Below are 21,024 nucleotides of genomic sequence, written 5' to 3'. Positions count from 1 at the left end.
ACATAACTGTCTCTTCGCAAGACTGGGTACAAGAGACATACAGAGACTTGCAGACATGGCGCATTACTGCATAATGAGGAAGTAACATACAATAGAAGAAGGTCCAGATAAATAGATTTATTTTAAAAAATAAAATCTTGCGATGGAATCACACCAGCCACAACACCAAATCGGGCCAGGGGTGTAAATTGAGGGGTGGGTGGCAATTCCCAACTTCCTACCCCTCTCCTTACACACACACACACACACACACACACACACACACACACACACACACACACACACACACACACACTGCACAGAAATTGTATACATTGTTCTTCTGCTATTTCATTACTAAATTCACTTCTGAGACTTTTTTTATGCAAGAAATCAACTATGTAGAGGTCAAATATGGGCCATTTTACGAAAATGTATGGCTAATTGCAAATTTTGTCCGACTGTGTGTCGGAGTTTAGGAGCTCCGCAGGCTAACATGACAGCGGGAGGTGCTGCCTGGTTTGCTGCCTCTGCCTTTCACAGACCCTGGGTACACTTTCAACATACATTTTGTATATTTACACTTTGAATTTCGTCACGGCATTTATATCCTATCTAATTTCTATTCTGAGATCTGCGCGACCTAGATTCACAAGACAAACTGGTCCCAGATCAGTGGCCTATGTAAATGTTGGGGCATGACAAGAGCCAAATAAGGTACAGCCACCGAGTTGACGTCAACTTTTAGCTTTGTTGAGATTCGCCCGTTTTTAGCAGCAGTTTCAAATTGTCAGATTTGCATAGGAAAGAGATGTCAGTGGTACTTTGAGGTTCTCTGTATGTCCTTTTTACCCTACAAACTGTCGTAATTCATCTATGACAAGGTAAACTCGGTTTTGCATTATATCACCCCTTTAACCTCAACCCCATGGCTGTATTATCTCAGGCTTTCCACACTGCACAGCGCTCCAAGAGCGGGCACATGCATGTCTGTTTTTTGTCTGTTGACATAGCAGTGAGTATCTTGCCCTCCCCGCCGCTGTGTGATCACAAGCCATTGTAGGGCAGAGTGGAAAGGGCAGCTGGCTGCTATACTGGGGATGCATGGTGAGGCCGAAAATGTGTATTCGGATCCAAATGCCGTTAAAAGCCCACCAAGCCGGGGACTCTCACAAAGCCACTTAAGCAACTGGGAGGTGAAGAATACCTAAATTAGATGCATTAACATTTCTTAATTAAAACAATCTGACTAATAATCAATCATGAGGCAGTTAAAAGTAATCTTGCTTTTTCACCAAATAACAAAATATTCATTTGGAGGGGGCCCGAAAACTGCAGTACGCCTAGTGTAATCTTACCTTTTAATCTGGCGCTGTCTGTAGATAGAATAAAAAGGGGTGTTGTCATAGAAACTTCTTGAAACTTCTTTTAACACCTCTGAAACTTGTGACTTCCTCTGACGGTGAAGCGTTGCATAACTGGAACCAACAAGAATATATAAATACATAGATCACTTACATTTAGTTCAGTCTGTGCTGCAGCGCTGACCTTCAGGGAATAGTTGGCCACCTTATGAGTGATGGATGACATGTATGCCAATGTTGAATATGACAAGTCTGTTAACCCAAGACTTTCAACAAATCAGACAGGTAAGAATGTTCAGTCAGCCAGAGAGGCTGACACACTGATATGTATTATCATCTAATTACTGTTGTATGATTAAAAGGTATATTATGTGTTTAGGTCCCAGGAGCTCAGAGAGGAGATTTCATGGAGCTGCTGTTCTCTGTCTGGGGCTGCTGAGTGTTTTCCTGCTGGCTAGGCTCATCAGCCTCGGTGTCCACTGTGAGTCTAAATCACAATCAAAGTTAAAATCAGGTCGAACTCATTCTACTGTGAAAAATGAGGATTTCTTTCTGTAAGAATTGGTTACAGAAACTTCCTATTTTCAGTGTATTTTTCATTTACATGATCGTATATGTAGATGCTGCTATTGAACTGAGACATATCAGAAATTTTGGTTTATAGTGAAGTACTGATATTTTTTATTGGAATTGTTTTTTTTGTTATTATAAATTTAGCCTTTTTTGATAAATGTTCTGTGTTTGACTGTTCAAACCTTCCATGTTTTAAAGAAAAACACATATTGCTGGCAATTCATATCTATGTTCACATCCTTGCATAAGAAGAAGATAGAGTAGTTTTGATTGTATTTCATGTTATAATGCTCCATGACATGCAGGATTAGCCCCACTATTTTTTTTTTTACGATTAAGCACCTTTTGTTTGCAACATTTTTCCAAAAATAGACTAAACAAAAATATATATTTATTGAAGCAAAGTGCTGATTTCCATTTCTTCTTGTTTACCTAAAAACAAAAAAACTGGTTATGTTATAAAAAAAAAAGGAAGGACATTTTTTTTAAAGAAAGTGTTGATTTGTGTGAAGTCCGGACAAGTGGACTATATCACAGTAAGGAGGCTTAACAGTTTCTGGGCAGAGAAATATAGGTGTGTGTTATTAATGTCAGTAACCGCTATTGCTGCAACTTGTTACTGCATTGAATGTGATTAATTAGTAAGTGCTACCATTGCAATGTCTTACTATTAATATGATTGTGACCACTGAGTACAATTTATTGCTGTGAATGTACTGGATCACGGTACCTGTTGATGTATGTTGTGTTTGATACTGTAGCTTATATTAAAACTGTAATGCTACACTGCTATCTCCCGCCACGGAGAAGTTAGTCACTGTAAAACCGAGATAATAAACCTTCTGTTCGTCATTCGAACCACAGTACCGCGCAAGACCGTTACCTCGTGGCCCAATGTAGACAGGGATCGGTTATTATCGCTGCAAGAAATCAGCTGTTGGCCCACAAGAGGCTGAGTAATAACATTCCCCTGGTTAGACAACTTCTAAGATTTGCCATAACGTCAAGTTAAGTTAGAGTCCTCAGTGAACGAGAAGATTGGTTATTATTATTATTACTTCCTCGAAAATCAAGATTCAAAGTGTCTTTCTTTCTCTAAAGTGTGCTTTGCTTTCCTCTTTACACACCAGAGATTTTCACAAGTCATTTTTTGGAAGTCCAAGTCTAGTCTCAAGTCTTTGAGGGGCAAGTTCAAGTCAAGTCTCAAGTCTTTTGCAACGAGTCCAAGTCTCAGGTCTCTGGCCATCTGATCTGTCCCTAACACTGTATTGTTAAATCTTATGAATTCAAAGCATGTCCTGTAGCTACCATCCATACAGTACAGTATCAAAATCAGCTGTAGGATAACTTTATGGGGTCTACTTAACACATCCCTCTAGCCCTCTGACCTGGTGAAATATTAACCTAAGGCTGTCACATCATATGGATACAACTAGAAAGATACAATTTGCCTGTTCCCAGCATTAGCACAACACTTTGCAATGGTTAGCTTGTTACCTGTGACGATATATGCTAAATGTAACGTCCCTTTCACTCAAAAAAATGGAAATCAATAGAATAGTGGCAGCGCCACACCAGTTACACAGCAACATGCATCTCAGTGTCAGTCCAAATTACGCACGATAAGCAGTTTGAACTCACTGATGTAATGCCATTTATTTTCTAAGTGTTAGTATGCTCATTGAAACTGAGTCCAGCACGAGGGAGACCCGACTCAGAGGAGGAGAGGTTAGTGAGGCCAGCGTCTCCACGGCAGGTGACAGTGCGCACGGATCCGCTGCGCCACGCATGGATGTAATAATGAAATAGTAAATAGGACTACAGTAACAGAAATATGTGCAGAATTAAGACAGTCAAGGCAGCCCAGTGTTTAGTGGACCGGGTACACCTTGTTCACTTAATAGCCTACAAATCATCCACGGGATCAATTACGCATCACATGAGTTTGCCCCCCCGACACAGCGTTTGTTCCTGGAGAGATGGATCCGTGCGTCCCGCCTCCTGTGCGCCATGGATGTCTGAGCCTCAGCAACTACTAACTATAAAGATACAATGTGCCTGTTCCCAGCATTAGTACAACACTTTGCGATGGTTAGCTTGTTACCTGTGACGATATATGCTAAATGTAACGTCTCTTTCACATTACAAGTGATTTAGGTGCGTTTTGAGATGCCTGATGAAGTTCGACGTTGTTGATCCGGCATCATTTAATTTGGTGCCACACACCTTGTATGTAGCTGTTAGCTTACTGCCACTGTTTACCAAATTATTGAGAGTAAAACTAATGACAAAAGGCACAGCTCCGGGAGGACTTGGTGTCGCCATCATCAATGCATTTTTTGATATGTGAGTGCGCAAACATATAGCGCATGCGTTACGTTGCACATTATGGCAAAGGGCAGGGGACATGCAGCTCGTCATACGTTTCCCCAACGTATATGCGCCAATAAAAGAAAATAGAAATACATGAATGAATTTAGATTTAAAAAGCAATAATTGCATGAAAACAGGTTGTTGACGAGTCTCGAAGCTCGAGTCCGAGTCGAGTCTGACATCTTTTGGGTCGAGTCACAAGTCAAGTCTGAAGTCAGCTGTTTGTGCGACTCGAGTCCAAGTCTCAGACTCGAGTCCCCATCTCTGTTACACACTAACCTAACACACACACATACACAGATCAGCTGACGACCACCCCATAGTCACGTGGTATTGCAACCAAGTTTCACTACCCGCCATCTTGGGGTTAAATAAATAAACGTTTGTGTATTTTCCTTGAGTAGCCATTTTGCGCCTTGCGCTAAAGACTACAAAGAGCCTCACATCTCGCGGTATTTCATCCGCCATCTTGATATCGCGTGGCTAAGCTACATGTTCTCATCACACACACACACACACACACACACACACACACACACACAACCACACACACCACATTTTGCCTTTGTTGTAGTTGTAACAAGTAAGTAGGTTTATTGATTGACCTAACTATTGATTGACAATTAATAATTTGGAAGTTAAATACATTCTATTATACTTTAAAGAGCAGTTGTTTGTGATTATTTGTGTATATGTTGTAGTAACAGCTGGTTGAACAGGTCAGTGCTCGAATTTCACCCTTCCCTTTCACTTTATAAATATGAGATAAATTATTCAAATTAATTAAGATCTGTATTTTCAAAGACAACACCACCTATGAGACTGTTTTCACAATGCAGTTATTGGTCCCTGATTCCAGGGCGATGCCCCGTTTTGATTTGTTTGTCAATTTGGTAAAGTTATGAATACACATATTCATAACTTTATTTAGTTTGATAAATTGCTTATAATTGAATCTGTACCTCCTCAATTCAACACTTGTCAATTTTTCTGCATCCCATCTGTGGTCTCTGGTATGTGGATGAGTCATGATGTTTTAGGAAAAAAAAGTTATATTTCAAGAATAAAGTCACAATATTTCAGGAACGAATCCATCTGCCTGCCCTATTGTCTGCTGTGCATTCGTTGTTACTCTGTGTAAAATATCCTCAGACTCGCAATGCCTTGTTTATCACAGAAAAGCAAAAATGATAACTTTCACATGTGCCCGGTTTCTTCAGCAAACTGCCCCTGTGTGTCTTTTGTTACCTGATGCTATACCGATGAAATTCCGCAGGAGGCTGTGCTGGAGGAGTCAGACCTGTTGATGCTATGCCCACGGAGGGAGAATTAGGTGTAGGCCTTGTGTCGGGCTGCCCATTAAGCTGAGGTTTTTTAATAAAGAAATTAAGCAGTGAGCTCTGCTAGCAAGCGTTTACTGTTTTGTTTAGAACACGCGGCAAACCTCCCAAGATGCTGGGGTCACAGTCAGGTCAGCAGCTGTTTGGCGGCCGAATGTCGGCAGATGTTTTTGTTGAAAATAATTTAAAGTTTAAAACAAATATAAAAATAAACAATTCTTGTATTAAACAACTACATCCCAAGATTATAAAATTGTTTTTATTCCAACTATAAAAAATAATTATGCTTCTGATTTTTAGGTGTGCCAGCTGCCACTCTGGGTGGCACCAGCACACCCGTTGCTACGCCATTGCTATGAATGACCTGATGTTGTCTAAGCTTTCCCTTACTGGCAATTTCCACTGGATGCGGAACGTCTGCGGAACGTCTGCGGAACGTCTCCGGAACGTCGACGGAGTCATTAGGTTTCGATTAAAGTCAGTGTGTGTATTTCCACTGACTGCAGAACGTCTGCGTCCCTACTCCGTCCCAGCTCCGTCAGTCTGCAGCCCTCTGGAGCAGATACACAGAGCTTCTATTTTTGACGGACGACGGAGAGCTCCGCAGCAATTCAGCACAATTCAGATAGTGCGGGACAGGAAGTCGAGCACAGAAACAAAATAAAACATCCGGGTAATTTTCAAAATAAAATACACCGTGCTCACGGCAGGTAATTTTCCCTGCACTACACCTTGAAAACACAGCACAGAGTAGTTTCCCCTCTACTCCTCTGGATGGAAACAAACTGTTGTTGGTTTTGTGGTTCTGTTTATAGAAGCTACATCCTGTTATATCGCGCGAACATAAGTCAATTCGCGAGATCTCGTGGTGGGCTGGCCGCAGCCGTTACGCAACAAATCCGGACCTGGTGGGTATTGAGGGACGGCGGAGCACGCAGCCGTTCCGCAGCGGAGCCGGTTCGCAGACGTTCTGCATCCTGTGGAAATCCACGGTAAGTCTCATCACACCACAACATGGTGTTTCTGGAAGATCCAATTTTCCACGTGGCTTCAGTTGTGACCACTGTCATTTAGCAATAAAAAAGAAAACGGCAGCAGTGACATGTTGTAACTACGACGGAGCATTAGGGCCACATCAAGGGAAAATTTTTTATTTTGAGAATAAAGTCGAAATGTCGAGAATAAAGTCGACATGTCGAGAAAAAACTTGATATTTCAAGAATCAAGTCGGACTTTTGAGAATAAACCAAACTACTAGCTATATTACCTATAGTATTCTACAAAATGCATGAACTCTTTCTCTTTTAGCACATAAACACAGTATGATGATGAGTATTAGGAATTTGAAGAGATTGTGCCGAAAATTGCGTCTGTTCAGAAGGAGAAACCACACAAACTTGGAAGAGGTGACCAACTGAAATAGCTTGTAATGGACAGATGCGAGGGTATCGATGGTTACACCTACGCATATGTTGTATCACAAGACACAATAAGACAATTGATTTGTCTGATCCTGATGGAGTGGAGCTCAGGCGAGCGCGGCACTCCAAGGACGTAACCCATATCTATGATGTTTCCTACATGGCAGCTGGCATGGCGGACAGTCGCTCTATTAAGTGATAAAGGAGTTGAATTTATTCTTGACATTTCAACTTTATTCTCGAAATGGTATAGTTCAACTTTATTCTCGTCATGTTGACTTTATTCTCGACATTTCGACTTTATTCTCGAAAAAGTATTTCAACTTTATTCTCGAAAAAGTATTTCAACTTTATTATCGTCATGTTGACTTTATTCTCGACATTTCGACTTTATTCTCGAAATGCAAAATAAATAAAAAAAATATCTTCCTCCTTATTTTTTTTTCTTTGATGTGGCCCTAATGCTCCGTCGTATGTAACTCTACTGCTGACAGACTGATTTATGTTAGTGATAAAACTGCAGTACAAAATACAGTATGCTTACTGAAGCTGCTGCAGAGTTCACTATGCCCTTTGATATGTCATAGGAATAGCAAAATAAGGAAATGTAGTCTTGTGAAAAACATAAGACATGACATGAATGCAGTTCAATTGTTTTGTGTTTCTGAGAAATGTCTCTTGATTATTTCTGACCATGTGACATTAGGTGGATCAGCTGCAGAGCTCTCCACTATCAAAGCCAACCTGACTGAGTGTCTCCAGGCCAGTGATAACAAGCTGTACTCTGTGACTGAAGAGAGAGACCGGCTGAACTCCAGCCTCACTGAAATGACTAAAATGTTGGACAGGCTTCAACAGAGTGAGTGCTTAGGTCTGGTATTTAGATTTGCTTGCTGTAACATTTTTACTCAGTCACCTTGCATTGTGATGAGATCTGTGATTTTGGTAGGGCTGCTTGATTTGAGGAAAATAGGCTCACGCCTTTTGACATGTCATAGGTTGGTTAGTATGATTATCTTTCACTATCATGGGGCAAAAAAGGATATCAAGTTTTGTGAAATAAATTAGACATGACATGAATGCAGAAGGTGTTTTGTGTTTCTGAGAAATGTCTCTTGATTATTTCTGACCATGTGTCATTACGTGGATCCGCTGCAGAGCTCTCCACTATCAAAGCCAACCTGACTGAGTGTCTCCAGGCCAGTGATGACAACTCATCTTCCCTGACTGAAGAGAGAGACCGGCTGAACTCCAGCATCACTGAAATGGCTAAAGAGTTGGACAGGCTTCAACGTTGGTCCAAACAGAGTGAGTGCTTGTGTCTGGTATTTAGATTTACTTGCTGTAAAATATTTACTCAGTCACCTTGTATTGTGATGAGATCTGTGATTTTGGTAGGGCTGCTCGATTTGAGGAAAATAGGCTCACGCCCTTTGACATGTCATTGGTTCAGTTCAGTTTTATTTATATAGCATGTTTAAAAACATCCATATTTGACCAAAGTGCAAAGTGGTTGCTTAGTATGATTATCTTTCACTATCATGGGGCAAAAAAAGGATATCAAGTTTTGTGAAATCAATTAGACATGACATGAATGCAGAAGGTGTTTTGTGTTTCTGAGAAATGTCTCTTTATTATTTCTGACCATGTGACATTAGGTGGATCAGCTGCCAACCTGACCTGAGTGTCTCCAGGCCAGTGATAACGAGCTGTCCTCCGTGTCTGAAGAGTAACATTTTTATTCAGTCACCCTGCATTGTGATGAGATCTTCTTTATGATTTAGTAGCCAATTTTAGTCAAAAATTTGAATTTTTTTTAATCAAACCTAAATTTATGAAAACAATACATGATTATAGACCCTGGCAAAATTGTGTCCTCTTTTTCTGCATGTCGCTACATTGTTACATTATATTCTCCTCTGTGACAATTCTCTCTTGTCTGTGCTTGGTTGCACAAGAGTCAAAATGTATACGATGATCATTAGTAGATAATAGATATATAGATAGATAATCTATATAATCAATTTGGTCCAAAACCAGTCAAGTCTCAAACCATCTGATGAGGTTAAATTAACCAAATGAGCACCATCATTAAAAAAGTTGACATCTGCAGAATTACATAACACATTAACATGAGTCTTGTTGATCTGTAATGTATCTTGTTTGTATCTTACAGAGAAAACATGTCCTGCTGAATGGAGGATGTTGAGTTCTTCCTGTTATCTCCTCTCTGCTGAGTCTGGTTCCTGGGAGAAAGGCAGACAATACTGCAGAGACAGAGGAGCAGATCTGGTGGTGATAGACAGCTCTGAAGAGCAGGTACAGTCCATGATAGTATACAGGATTTACTTATTTTTTCTAGGTAATATGTAATAATGATGATTAGATTAAAGTTAAGTTTTGTGTGGAGACAAATACTTGTAAACTGCTCACATATTGTGGTTAAAACTAAAATGTGATGTGGATTTCTTTTACAGACGTTTCTCTCTAAATTCATAAAACAAAATACTCAGTATTGGATTGGTTTGACTGACAGAGATGAGGAGGGGACCTGGAAATGGGTAGATGGAACTCCACTGACTCTGAAGTAAAGCTTCACTTTGATTTAATATATACATTAACTTATATAATTCGCTCGAAGCAGAATTGTTTCTACAGACACTTGATGCCCCAGTCATCAACCTGGAGAGCATTATGTGACACTGAGGAACTGTGTTCATGTCAGAGATTTGCAGTATCATGATACTTTTTAATTAATTTGTTAGAAACTGGAGGAGAGGGCAGCCTGATAATGGTGGTGGAGATCCACTGTGGGGCGAAGAGGACTGTGCACATATTGGACCTTACACCACTGAGTGGAATGACCTGTCATGTAAATCTGTTATGTATGGGATCTGTGAGAAAAAAGCTTAACATAGGTGTATGTTATGAGATCATACATTTGATAATGCATTTTACAGTGTAAGCTATGATCTCCCTCATGATGTGCATCCATAACAGGGTATCAGTGAACACAAAATACTGGGACTAATATGTATGTATAAAATGCCTGATTAATCTATATATAATATAAGCTGCAATGTCACCAATTCCTGTCTTCATCACAGGCCACAGCAACCCTAGTCTCGCATTGCCAGACCTATCTCCACAGCGCTGCGGAGGAAGGTCTGGCCCCTCCACACATACACTGTTAACGCCATACAGTACACATACATGGTTCAACATAATTTGCTCTTACTAGTGTATGCGTGTGTGTATTTTGACCATAGCGAATCCCCGCCAATGTCCCAAAACATCCCAGTTTAAGAGTAAATGCCATAAACCTATTTTTTGTGAATCTTTACAATCATTTCCACAAATAACCAAGCAGGCCTGACACGTTGTACAATCCAAATTTTCTTCAAAACCATTTTCAGCATGTAACGTTAGCTTGGTAGCTCGGAGAATCCGGTTGCTGTTCCTCGAAGCGATCGGAGTTCAGGGTGTAAACTCAAAGAAAGTAGAAGGTGAGGGACTGAGAGAAATGTCTCTTGATTATTTTAGACCATGTGTCATTTTGTGGATCAGAGTGAGTGCTTGTGTATGGTATTTAGATTTTATTCACCCTGCATTGTGATGAGATCTGTTTAGTATCTACTTTATGATTAAGGATCAATTTCTTTCCAAAATTAGAAATTTCATGAATCAAACCTAAATTTATGAAAACAATATCTGATTATAGACCCCTGGCAAAATGGTGGCCTCTTTCCCTGCATGTCACTACATTGTAATCTCCTCACAGGTGACAAATTCTACTGTTTTATACTGAATGCTACATTTGCAAACTGGTAACAGGCTTCATCAAGTGTCACTTGTTGTTCTATGTTATAATGGTAGCTGATTTTTGTGTGAGTGCGTGTAATCAAGAACAGTAATAAAAATAGTTCTCAATGTTCTTTGAGTGCATTAATATTTCTTTTCTTTTTGTGTTCATGACCGTTTTTCAGTTAATTCTGCAGGAACCCTCTGTTGTCTTTTACCTCCCGTCTAAACAGCCGCCCTGCACGCTTTGTCTACTGGTCTGAAGACGATCTCTCTTTCTATTGCACTGTCATGCTGTTAGGCTTCTTATTACACCTCTTTACAGGATCAGTAGATTTCCAAATACATTATTGCTCATTGGGTCAGTAAGTTGATGTCTCTTTATTTAAAATGATGAATTTTTTGACACAATGTACTTGAGTTTAGCTTCACAACATTCATACCCGAGGCAGTGTCAAAGTCAGAGGAACACCACATTTGATCCTGTTGGTTTGTCTGTATCACATTTTGTGCCATTCCATCCAACAGTTGTCTTAATGTGTCCTCCAGTCTTAAATTGTCTTAAGTTGTCTCGTCTAACTAAGAGCAAATTAGAATTTCCCAAAATGACCTTGCTAGTTGCTTAAACAATATACATGTATAGCAACCACCAACCAAAAAGCTCCTTGCAGTTTTCTCTGACCAAGGTAAGATCCCCCTGAGGTGGGACACTTGTACTTTTCTTGTCTTTTTCTTTCTGGAATTTTTCAACGCAGAGCAAGATGCAGAGGTGTTTGAAATGTTTAATCTGTTTTGGAAATATTTGAATACTAAATTTGAGAATATCAAATATAAAATGACAAGTAATACTTGATTTTCATTTCTCTTAGGGCCTCTTCTAAGGGTCCTGGTAGTTCCCTGCTCATTGATTCACTCCTATTATTTATTCATCATTCTCTATTTCAGAGCTGTTCATACTGTTCATATTGTAATATAATACTTATATAATAACATAATACTTATTTATTCCAGCATCCTTTGCACTATGCTCCATAATTAAAATAATAATTTATCACAAAAACAATTTACTCCTGCACACTTTGCACTCTTCATTGCACTACTGCCTCAACCTGTCTATATTGTTTCTGTTTATAGTGTGTATATATTGTTTGTTTTTGTTGTTGTTTGTTTTGTATGAGTAAGCACATTGTGAACAATGTATAATCCAAAGCAAAATTCCTCGCATGTGTCCTCATATCTGGCAAATAAAGCTGATTCTGATTCTGTTGAAGTCTGCAACTCATTCTGAATCCCAGTTGAAAATAACTTTAGTACTCACAGTATGTACTGTATGTGTTCATGTGACGATCATTACACAGATGTAGAACTTTATTAGTTATTATTATCACCTCTGAAACACCTCTTTTTTTGGGGGGGTGGGGGAGAGAAATTATAACCAACAGGAGTTTCATCAGTGCAGTCTGTGCTGCAGAGCTGACCTAGGAAATAGTTGACATCCTTGTTAGCAATGGAGGGAATCTATGCCAATGGTCATTATGCCAAACGTGTTGTCCCAAGATCTTCGACAAATCAGAAGGGTAAGAATGTGAACATATGTATTTATTATTCGTCATTATTACTGTTGTATGATTGGTTGTTTTCCTTTTTTGTTTCTTCTCTGTTTAAGTCCCAGGAGCTCAGAGAGGAGATTTTATGGAGCTGTTGTTCTCTGTCTGGGGCTGCTGAGTGTTTTCCTGCTGGCTGGGATCATCGGCCTCGGTGTCCACTGTGACTCTAAAATCACATTCAGATATCAGAGTATGAATTTTAGGAGCATTATTCTGCTCATATTTTATTAAGATGTCTATTTTAGTTTTTATTTACATTGGGTTGCCCTGCCTTTATGCTGTCATTGTCTCCTTCATGTATTCTCATTTGGTTTTTAGCTCATTTTCATCTGTTTGTGGGTTTGTTTGAAATTAAAAAGCAGCTTTTTTAATTTAATTCATAAAAAAAGTTCAATATGTAATTTCACAGTTTGTGAACAGAGAATTTGACCCAGAAGGTATATGTGTATAAAGCTATCTAAGTAGAGCTTAGGATAAAAACAGGCATCAAGCAAACTCTCTCAGCCAACATTTAAATTATTTAAGGGAAATTCAAAAGGTTCAACAGGAAAAGTATTAAGTCACTTCACAGTTCAAGGTGTTTTTACTGTTGATTTGTTTCACTGTTTTTTTAAGTGCAATATATGCAATTTTCTTTCCAAAAGTCAATAATTAATCGTGTGAAATAATTGTGATTTCAATATTGACCAAAATAATTGTGATGATTATGATTTTGTCCACAATTGAGCATCCCTAATTCCAATCATAATGCTGCTGACTGCTACATATTACATAGGTGGGTTAGGTGCCAAAATTAACTTGATTTTTGAGCCCTGTTCATTGGGTAGAGTTAGGAAAAAAATTCACTTGTGTAACTACAGTAACTTTGTCTCTATGACGTGGATGCAAAAAAACATATTTTGTACTAGGGAAACATAACTGTCAAGACTGGGTACAAGAGACATACAGAGACTTGCAGACATGGTGCATTACTGTGTAATGAGGAAGTAACATACAATAGAAGAAGGTCCAGATAATTAATAAAACAATTTATTTTAATGAAACATAAATAGAGAAAATCTTGCGATGGAATCACACCAGCGACGATGCCAAATCGGACCAGGGGCGTATATTGAGGGGTGTGTGGCAATTCCCAAATTCCTACCCATCTACTTCCAGTGCGCTTGTACGGACCACGACCATCTTTGAATTAGGCATTCATGTTAACCTCAAGTAAACACCTGTAAAGTTTTGTAATCACATCTTGTGCAGTTTTGACGCTATTTGCAGAGACAAAATCTGGCCAGACAGAAATATAAACACCTGGCAAAGTACTCAAATCCTCTTCTGTAGTAGTTCCATAGCCGGTATAAAACCAGGGTAGGATATGGGTAGTTCCCACTACAGTATGTGTATCCAGGACCACATCTTGCCATGATGACACACACACACACACACACACACACACACACACACACACACACACACACACAGCAACAAAACAATTGGACAGCATTAAAGCAGGAATAATAAACCATACAAAACCAGCAACATAAGTCAATATGTGAAACGGTTTGTTTGTGAAGGACGCAGAAAAGATGATGTGTTATGGTTGGCTATAGTATAATGAGTAGAGGTGGGTTTTCAGTCTAGATTTAAAAATGTCAACTGAGTGAGCTTCTTTAACATGTAATGGGAGGCCATTCCACAGATGAGGGGTACAGTAGGAGAATGCTCTATAACCAGCTGATTTTTTTTTTGTTTACTAGGGGAGTGACCTGGGGCCTGTACCATGATGGTAGTTGAACAAACTCAGGGTTGCAGGATTGGTTTAGAGTTGACAAAACCAAACCGATGCAATCAGGCTTTATTGGTACCATGACGCAGCTCATCAACTTTCTCTGTCAGCCCAGGCTTTGATCCTTAAACTCTGATTACTCCACGCGCGCATGCACATAAAAGAGTGACGTCGGCACCGAACAACCAATCACGTTCGATATGGATAGAGCGAGAGCAATATATTTTTCCGCGGAGGAGCAAGAAATTATTCTTCAGAAATATGAAGAATATAAAAATGTTTTTCAAGCACGCAGTAATACCGTCTCTGCTGCCAAAGCAAGAGAACAATCTTGGAGGAAGATTGCTGATTGCGTTAATGCGTAAGTTAAAGAAATACATTCTATAGGCCATTAATGTAAAATTATGAATATAGGCTAATCATATTAAAAATGTATTAAACAAAATGAAAATGTGTGTATTTATATATATATTAGGGCTGTCAATCGATTTAAAAAATTAATCTAATTAATTACAGACTCTGTGATTAATTAATCGAAATTAATCACATACATAATTAACGGTGCCTGAACCGATACTTTTTAAGAAAGTAAAAAAAGAAAACAAAACAAAGGGTACTAAACAGCAGTTGGTGACATTAAAGAACGGCTTGTTTATTGCTAAGGCCATATGGTCAAAATTAAATGATTTAATAATAATGTATAACAATAACAATAACTTATTTCACTAGTAAATTGCTGTTGAACGACAAAAACAACCACCGAGGACATTTTCAATAACCAAATGCACCACGAAGCTGTAGTTTACCAGCTTCATTGAACGCACCGTCTGTATTGTTTTTCCGACGGCAGCTGCAGATTGTTACATCTTGGTGTTGAGTCACAGTCCTCTACAGTAAAACACAGTCAAACTTTACACCGTTCAGCGTTAGCTGTCAGCATTGTAACCGTGTTTAATCCAGCTACTAGCTAGCGGTAGGCTAACGTTAGCTGCTGTCGAGTATAGTGTTAACTAGCTAGCGGTAGGCTAACGTTAGCTGCTGTCGAGTATAGTGTTAACTAGCTAGCGGTAGGCTAACGTTAGCTGCTGTTGAGTATAGTGTTAACTAACTATCTAGCGGTAGGCTAACGTTAGCTGTTGTCGAGTATAGTGTTAACTAGCGTCACATGCAGCGGTGTTTGTGTTGCCTGTATCGTCTTCAGAGCATCAGAGAGAAGAGCAGACATATCAGTGGCACCAGATTTCGGTAGCCAGGGTTGGCAGGAAGAAGATTTTTACAAGTAAATGTTCCAGTTAATGATCCAGGCAGCACATTCTCGTCTCCCTCCTTCATTTTACAGTCGAATGGTGGCTAGAACGGCTCCGGGTCAAACGTCAATATGGAATGCGTTAATCTGCGTTATTTTTTTTAACGCGTTATTTTGACAGCCCTAATATATATATATGCTATATATGTATGTGTGTGCTATATATGTATGTGTGTAAAATGTGAATGTATTGGCTTTGACATCCTAAGAAAGGTTAATATTAATTGATTTTTAGATGCAACCCCAACTCCAAACGTTCTTGTCAGCAGATCAAGACAAAATATAAAAAATATAATTCAAAGTGGTGAGTATTTACCACAACCTTTTATTATTTTTGTGAACATTTTATCACAAACAGAAAAAAATGTGAAATCCGGAAAACTGGGGGAGGGCCACCTCCTGCAGAATACACTGGCGGAGGAGTTGGCTTTGAGTAATAATAAGGGGCGGCCAATTATGGATGGGGTTTCAGGTGCTGTGCAATCTGACCCTGGTGCTGGCTCCTCGACGCAAGTGACACTGGGTATGTGTGTTCAATGCATTACTAGTAATTTAAAAAAAAAAAGGGTTAAATATGGCTGACTCTATGTTCTGCAGTAGAGGGAAATACAGTGTCCCTGTTGAAGCCAGCACACATGCACACAGTCTCCCACACAGAGGTCAGTATACAGCAGACAGAACACCATGAACATAACCTTTATAACAGTTATGGTTTACATTGGCATACTTTTACTTATTAGGGTGAAGCAAATGAAGACTCTGTGTTCTGAGACAGTTGCTGAGGTGAATGCCCAGCATGGGCTTTTTATTATGGCACACACTTGAATGTTTCATAATTAACATAATTAAGTGACTGGCCCTTACACATCTCTTTTATTGTAGGATTTTTCACAACCTGACAAGGTAATACTTTACACCCTTGACAAAAATTATCTATGTTTGTAAAAAGTCATGCCACTTTATGTGATTTGATTAACCTCCAGAAAACTTGTGATGATTGTTTGTGGTGGAATTGTTTCAGGTGGAAACAGACTCAGTCAGGGCCCTTTTCAAAAGGAGTCTCGAACTAGACTGTTCACTAAAGGAGCTGGTGTGGTATATTTAGCTGCAGCACTGCGTCGTTGGATGTGTGGAGAAGGAACTTCGTTGACACTGCTCTCGATTATAAAAAGGTTTATTATATCAGAGATTACAGCATCAATTTACAGACTCCATGGACATCTGGAGAGACGACCGACGCAATCTTCAAAATATGTCGCTCTCTCGTTCTGCTGTTAACACAGGGTATATATATATATTCTATGCATTGTATGACCTAAAGTGGGAGGGTGTATGTGTGTTCCTGGGGCCCCTCTGCTAATGTACTCAACCTCATAGCATAATCTTATAACAAACATGTTCCCTATACGCTGTTAAATATGGGTTTCCTGTAGGCCTCTCCAAGGTCGTTAGTTAACTGTGCCTAAACTAGTTATTTAGCTGCAAAATGACAGAATACATATTTACCAGGACATATATTTATCAGGGCCCCTTTCCTGTTATCCTCCCAGACCCAGCATCTACATCCTCGCTCATGTACAGGGCTCCAACTCTCTCACCATAACCTCGATAACATAGTACAATATGGAATACATTTGAATTGAATATATGTAGGCGTAATTAAACATAAGTCAAAGTTGTAAATCGTCAGATACAACACTGGACTGTGAGCTGAGGAGGCTCCAAATAAAAAAAATTAAATTGGAGATCAATCAGCTGGAAAAAAAAACAGATCTCAGTATGTTAACTTATTTAATCAAGTAACCCTTTAGTGTGAACACCATGAATATTTATTAATATAACTTTCTCTTGCTCTCTTTTTCCTCCCTATAGCCACATGACCAATAAAACAGTTTGAGACCTATCTGCAGTGTGAATGTGTTTTTATTAAGTAAAATATTGTGTTGTGATTGCATCTCTGACAGCTTCGCCAGCTGGGTGGTCAAGTGTGATGGGGTCAATTTCATCTGGGAGAAGCTGGTTTTGTGGTGGTACTCGCTCCTTTCTGATAGTGGCTATATTGTGCAGAATGGCACATGCAGCCACTATCTGTGATGCCCGCTCTGGTGACACTCTTAAGCGCCTAAGGCAGTTGAAACGTGCCTTTAGGATGCCAAAGGTCATCTCGATCTTGACCCTGGTTTTACTGAGGGCCACATTGAAGCGGTTTTGTGGCCCTGTCTGAGGGTCAGGATAGGGGGTTAGCAAAAACCTCTGGCATGCTTAACCCCTGTCTCCTACCAACAGGCCATCAAAAAGCCCTGTCATAGAACAGAAAATGGGAAAAAAAAAAAAAAAAGTTTTGCTGTCACAATTAAAATAAACACTTTAACATGTTTTGTACTGTACCAAATTTAACTTGCCTTCCTCAAAGCGCTGACACAACATAGACTCATGGAAAGTTCATGAGTCATGCACTGAGCCAGGCCATTTGGAATCCAAGCTTGTGATCATGCATTCATGCAAATAAAAATCATCACATATATATAGTAGCCCTACCTGAACATTAAGGTTGTGAAAGGCCTTTCTGTTCACATAATCTGCCTCATGTTCTCCTAGAGCTGTGGAGATTGCAACATGTGTGCAGTCCATTGCTCCAATGACTCCTTTCATATGAAAAAGTATATATATATATATATATATATATAAAAAACCATTCTTAACATGTAGCTACTGTAGACTATTGTATAATACTTAAGTGCTCTAAGTGCAAGCTGCTTTTTGAAGGAAAAAAAAAGATTGTGAAAGGTTAAATTTGTTCACGTCACCCTATCAATATATCTTACCGGCAATTTTATAAAATCCCTCTTTTATGGACATGGTCGATAAATGTCCAGGAAACACAATGAAGCTATTTATGTACCCCTGCAGTGCGAGGACCACCTTGCGAATGGTTTGACAAACCGTGTTTTTCCCTAGGTTCTCCGCATCTCCGACCGCATACAAGTATGTACCACTTGCGAAGAAACGCAACGCAATACATACCATTTGCGGTACAGTAAGTGCATGGCTTCGACGAGTCACATTTGTTATGTGCGGCTCAAGAAGTTCGCAAAGATAAGTTATTCCTTCCGCGGAATATCTGTATCTTTCATACAAGTAAGTATCAGGAAAGTCAAGGGGATTTTGTCTGTCCCTAAAAACTCTTTCTCTACGAAGTGCTCGTCTAACAATTTGCGCTGAGATGTCCACAGGATTTGGAAGAAAAGGTGAAGCCATTGAAATGATTGCAACAGAGAACAGAAGCTGGGAATTAATTACGTCACCTATATGTTTCTTTGCTCACCGCTGATTGGTCAAACTTCTGACTGAGATCTCGAATCCAGAACATAACCTGCCCCGGAGCAGGTTAGCCGTGCAGCTTAAGATACCATGGCAACGAACACCGATTAAAGCCAAGCTACTTTCATAGTACCTAAAACCCAGGGTTGGTGGAAACTAAACTGAAACATAGCTGGCTAGCCACCTAAACCAGCTTCATGGTATAGGCCCCTGGTGTTTTGTATACTGAATGTCAAATTTACAAACTGCTGACTCAACTGTTAACTATTCTCTCTCGCCTTTGCTTGGTTGCATAAGAGTCACACTACATGTGATTGTCATATAATATAAAACAAGTGGAGCAGTGTGATTGATGGTTAACCTTACTTTATTTTGGAAATTGTTATTGATTTATATAGCGATTTTTGCTTTAAAACTTTCATATTTGTTTGCTGTGATTTTTCCTTGTTTGCTGTGGATTAATTTATTATATTGTTTGCTGTGATTTTCCCTTGTTTGCTGTGATGTTGCTGGACAATTGATAGTACTGTTTTCCCTCTTTCACAAACTGCAACAACAAACACTAATTGACACACCAGTCCTGTAGAACCCCGTTCACATCAGCGATCTGATTTGCCAGCTGATCAGACCACTCCCAATAAAAGGAGGCTAGATCGCTTACCAAGGAGGACAACGCTCTGGGCGGATGGACGCCGTGTGCTGCAGCGGACTGACTTGCTGATCTTCTTTTCCCTTGGTGTTGCTGCTGACTGGATCTCCTGTGCCCTGGTGGAGCCGAATCCCAGACTCTGCAGTGTCAACGCTCACAAAACTCCGACTAAAGCAATGGTTCCCAACCTGGGGTAAGGGGACCCCTAAGGAGGGCGGCAAAGATCACAGCGCAAGTCTTTATCTGGTTTAAGGTTGAGGTAAAAAAAAAATTATGATAATACACTAGAATATATAATGTATACAAAAGTCTGCATAAAAACTATATATTTTTGTTCTCGCTTAAACTTGTAGGCAGGCTACTTAGTAGGCCAAACCTCCGGGACCTCTTAACCTGGGACCCTTGCTGTCATCAGGTCAGCTGCTAGCTGCTAGCTGCTATCATCCTCGTTTTTCCTGCCGCCACGGCATCACTATTTTATGAACGAAACATGGCGGAGAAACGTAAAAGTGCTGATAACTCCTGTGTATCAAAAAAGAAAGTAAGGGAAAGTTACCTCAACTTCGGTTTCGGAGGGGGGGGCTCAGCTTTTCTTAAACATAAGTAGGGGGGGCGCCAAGGAAAAAAGGTTGGGAACCACTGGACTAAAGGGAAGTGGTCCTTTTCTCCCACACTGATGCGTGTGTGTGTTTTTAGCATTTGAGCTAAAGGAGCCGTTTTTAGTTGTTGTTCATTTCTGTGAAGGTGCCAGATCCAGGGGCCGACGGCAGAGCAGCAGACACGGCAGTATTATTGATGAGCCCACTTGAAGTATAGGAAAGGAAAGTTATCACTCTAGTCACGAGACTGTTTTAAAGTTGCCGGGCTACGAGCAGGCTGTCCATTGATTTTTCGATTTCTCCACTGACAGACGTAGAGCGGCACCACGGAATTCCTGGTCCTGGATTTCTGGATTGGAATGGGCTACTCGAAGCCCCGCTGAAGCAGACATTCTGTGCCGGCGACAGGGGAAACACGGAGCTAACTCCAGGCTGGACTGGACTTGGGTATTGTTTCACCTTGGACAATCCATGTGTTTTATTGTCTCCCCGGGTTTTTGATGAGGAGATTGTCATTTTAATATTGTCCTTTTTTTAAACTTTTAAAATAATATACTATTTTTATACACTCCTTGTGTCTTTCTCGCTGTGTTGGTGTGGCCCAGGAATCTAAATCTAGAGTTACATGATGATCACTAGTAGATAAGATAATCTGTACAGTACAAAACCTTTGTTTTTTTTAAACTTTTGTCTTGTTCTGGTAAAATGTTATAATTACAATTAATCAGCCAATCAGGTTAAAAGTTTAAAAAAAAGAGACGACAAATCCCAATTTGGAGTCAAGTCTCAAACTACCTTATATGACAAGGTTACATTAACTAACTTGGGCACTAACACATTGGCATGGGTATTGTTGATCTGTAATGTATCTTACACATCCCCTGTAGAAGGGGGTGTAAAGTTTGTAGCTTGGT

The 21,024-nt window shown here is 39.7% G+C and overlaps 1 protein-coding gene, 1 long non-coding RNA gene and 1 pseudogene across 4 annotated transcripts in view; 2 read left to right on the top strand and 1 right to left on the bottom strand.

The window, feature by feature from the left end:
- Positions 1 to 1,476: 1,476 nt before the first annotated feature.
- On the top strand, positions 1,477 to 7,790 carry LOC118495582. The gene is made up of 3 exons (XR_004898043.1): positions 1,477 to 1,628; positions 1,723 to 1,824; positions 7,766 to 7,790. It is a non-coding gene; the product is annotated as an uncharacterized LOC118495582 (long non-coding RNA).
- Positions 7,791 to 7,953: 163 nt separating this feature from the next.
- Positions 7,954 to 21,024, top strand: part of LOC116050441 (C-type lectin domain family 10 member A-like) — a 30,010-nt gene continuing 16,939 nt past the window's right edge. For 2 of the 3 annotated variants that reach the window (XM_031300498.2, XM_036004500.1), the window contains exons 1-3: positions 7,954 to 8,358; positions 9,227 to 9,369; positions 9,528 to 9,637. In XM_031300498.2, coding sequence (XP_031156358.2) covers positions 8,130 to 8,358; positions 9,227 to 9,369; positions 9,528 to 9,637 — 482 coding nt within the window. In that variant the 5' untranslated portion in view covers positions 7,954 to 8,129. Of the gene's footprint in view, positions 8,359 to 9,226; positions 9,370 to 9,527; positions 9,638 to 9,815; positions 10,388 to 21,024 lie in introns of those variants that run through there. The other variant, XM_036004501.1, reaches the window with a different exon arrangement.
- On the bottom strand, positions 17,310 to 19,073 carry LOC116057507 (annotated as a pseudogene).

Source organism: Sander lucioperca, chromosome 8 (genome assembly GCF_008315115.2).
Source record: "Sander lucioperca isolate FBNREF2018 chromosome 8, SLUC_FBN_1.2, whole genome shotgun sequence".
NCBI lineage: Eukaryota > Metazoa > Chordata > Actinopteri > Perciformes > Percidae > Sander > Sander lucioperca.
Note: the sequence above shows the minus strand (reverse complement) of the source record. Positions and strands in the feature narration are given on the sequence as shown.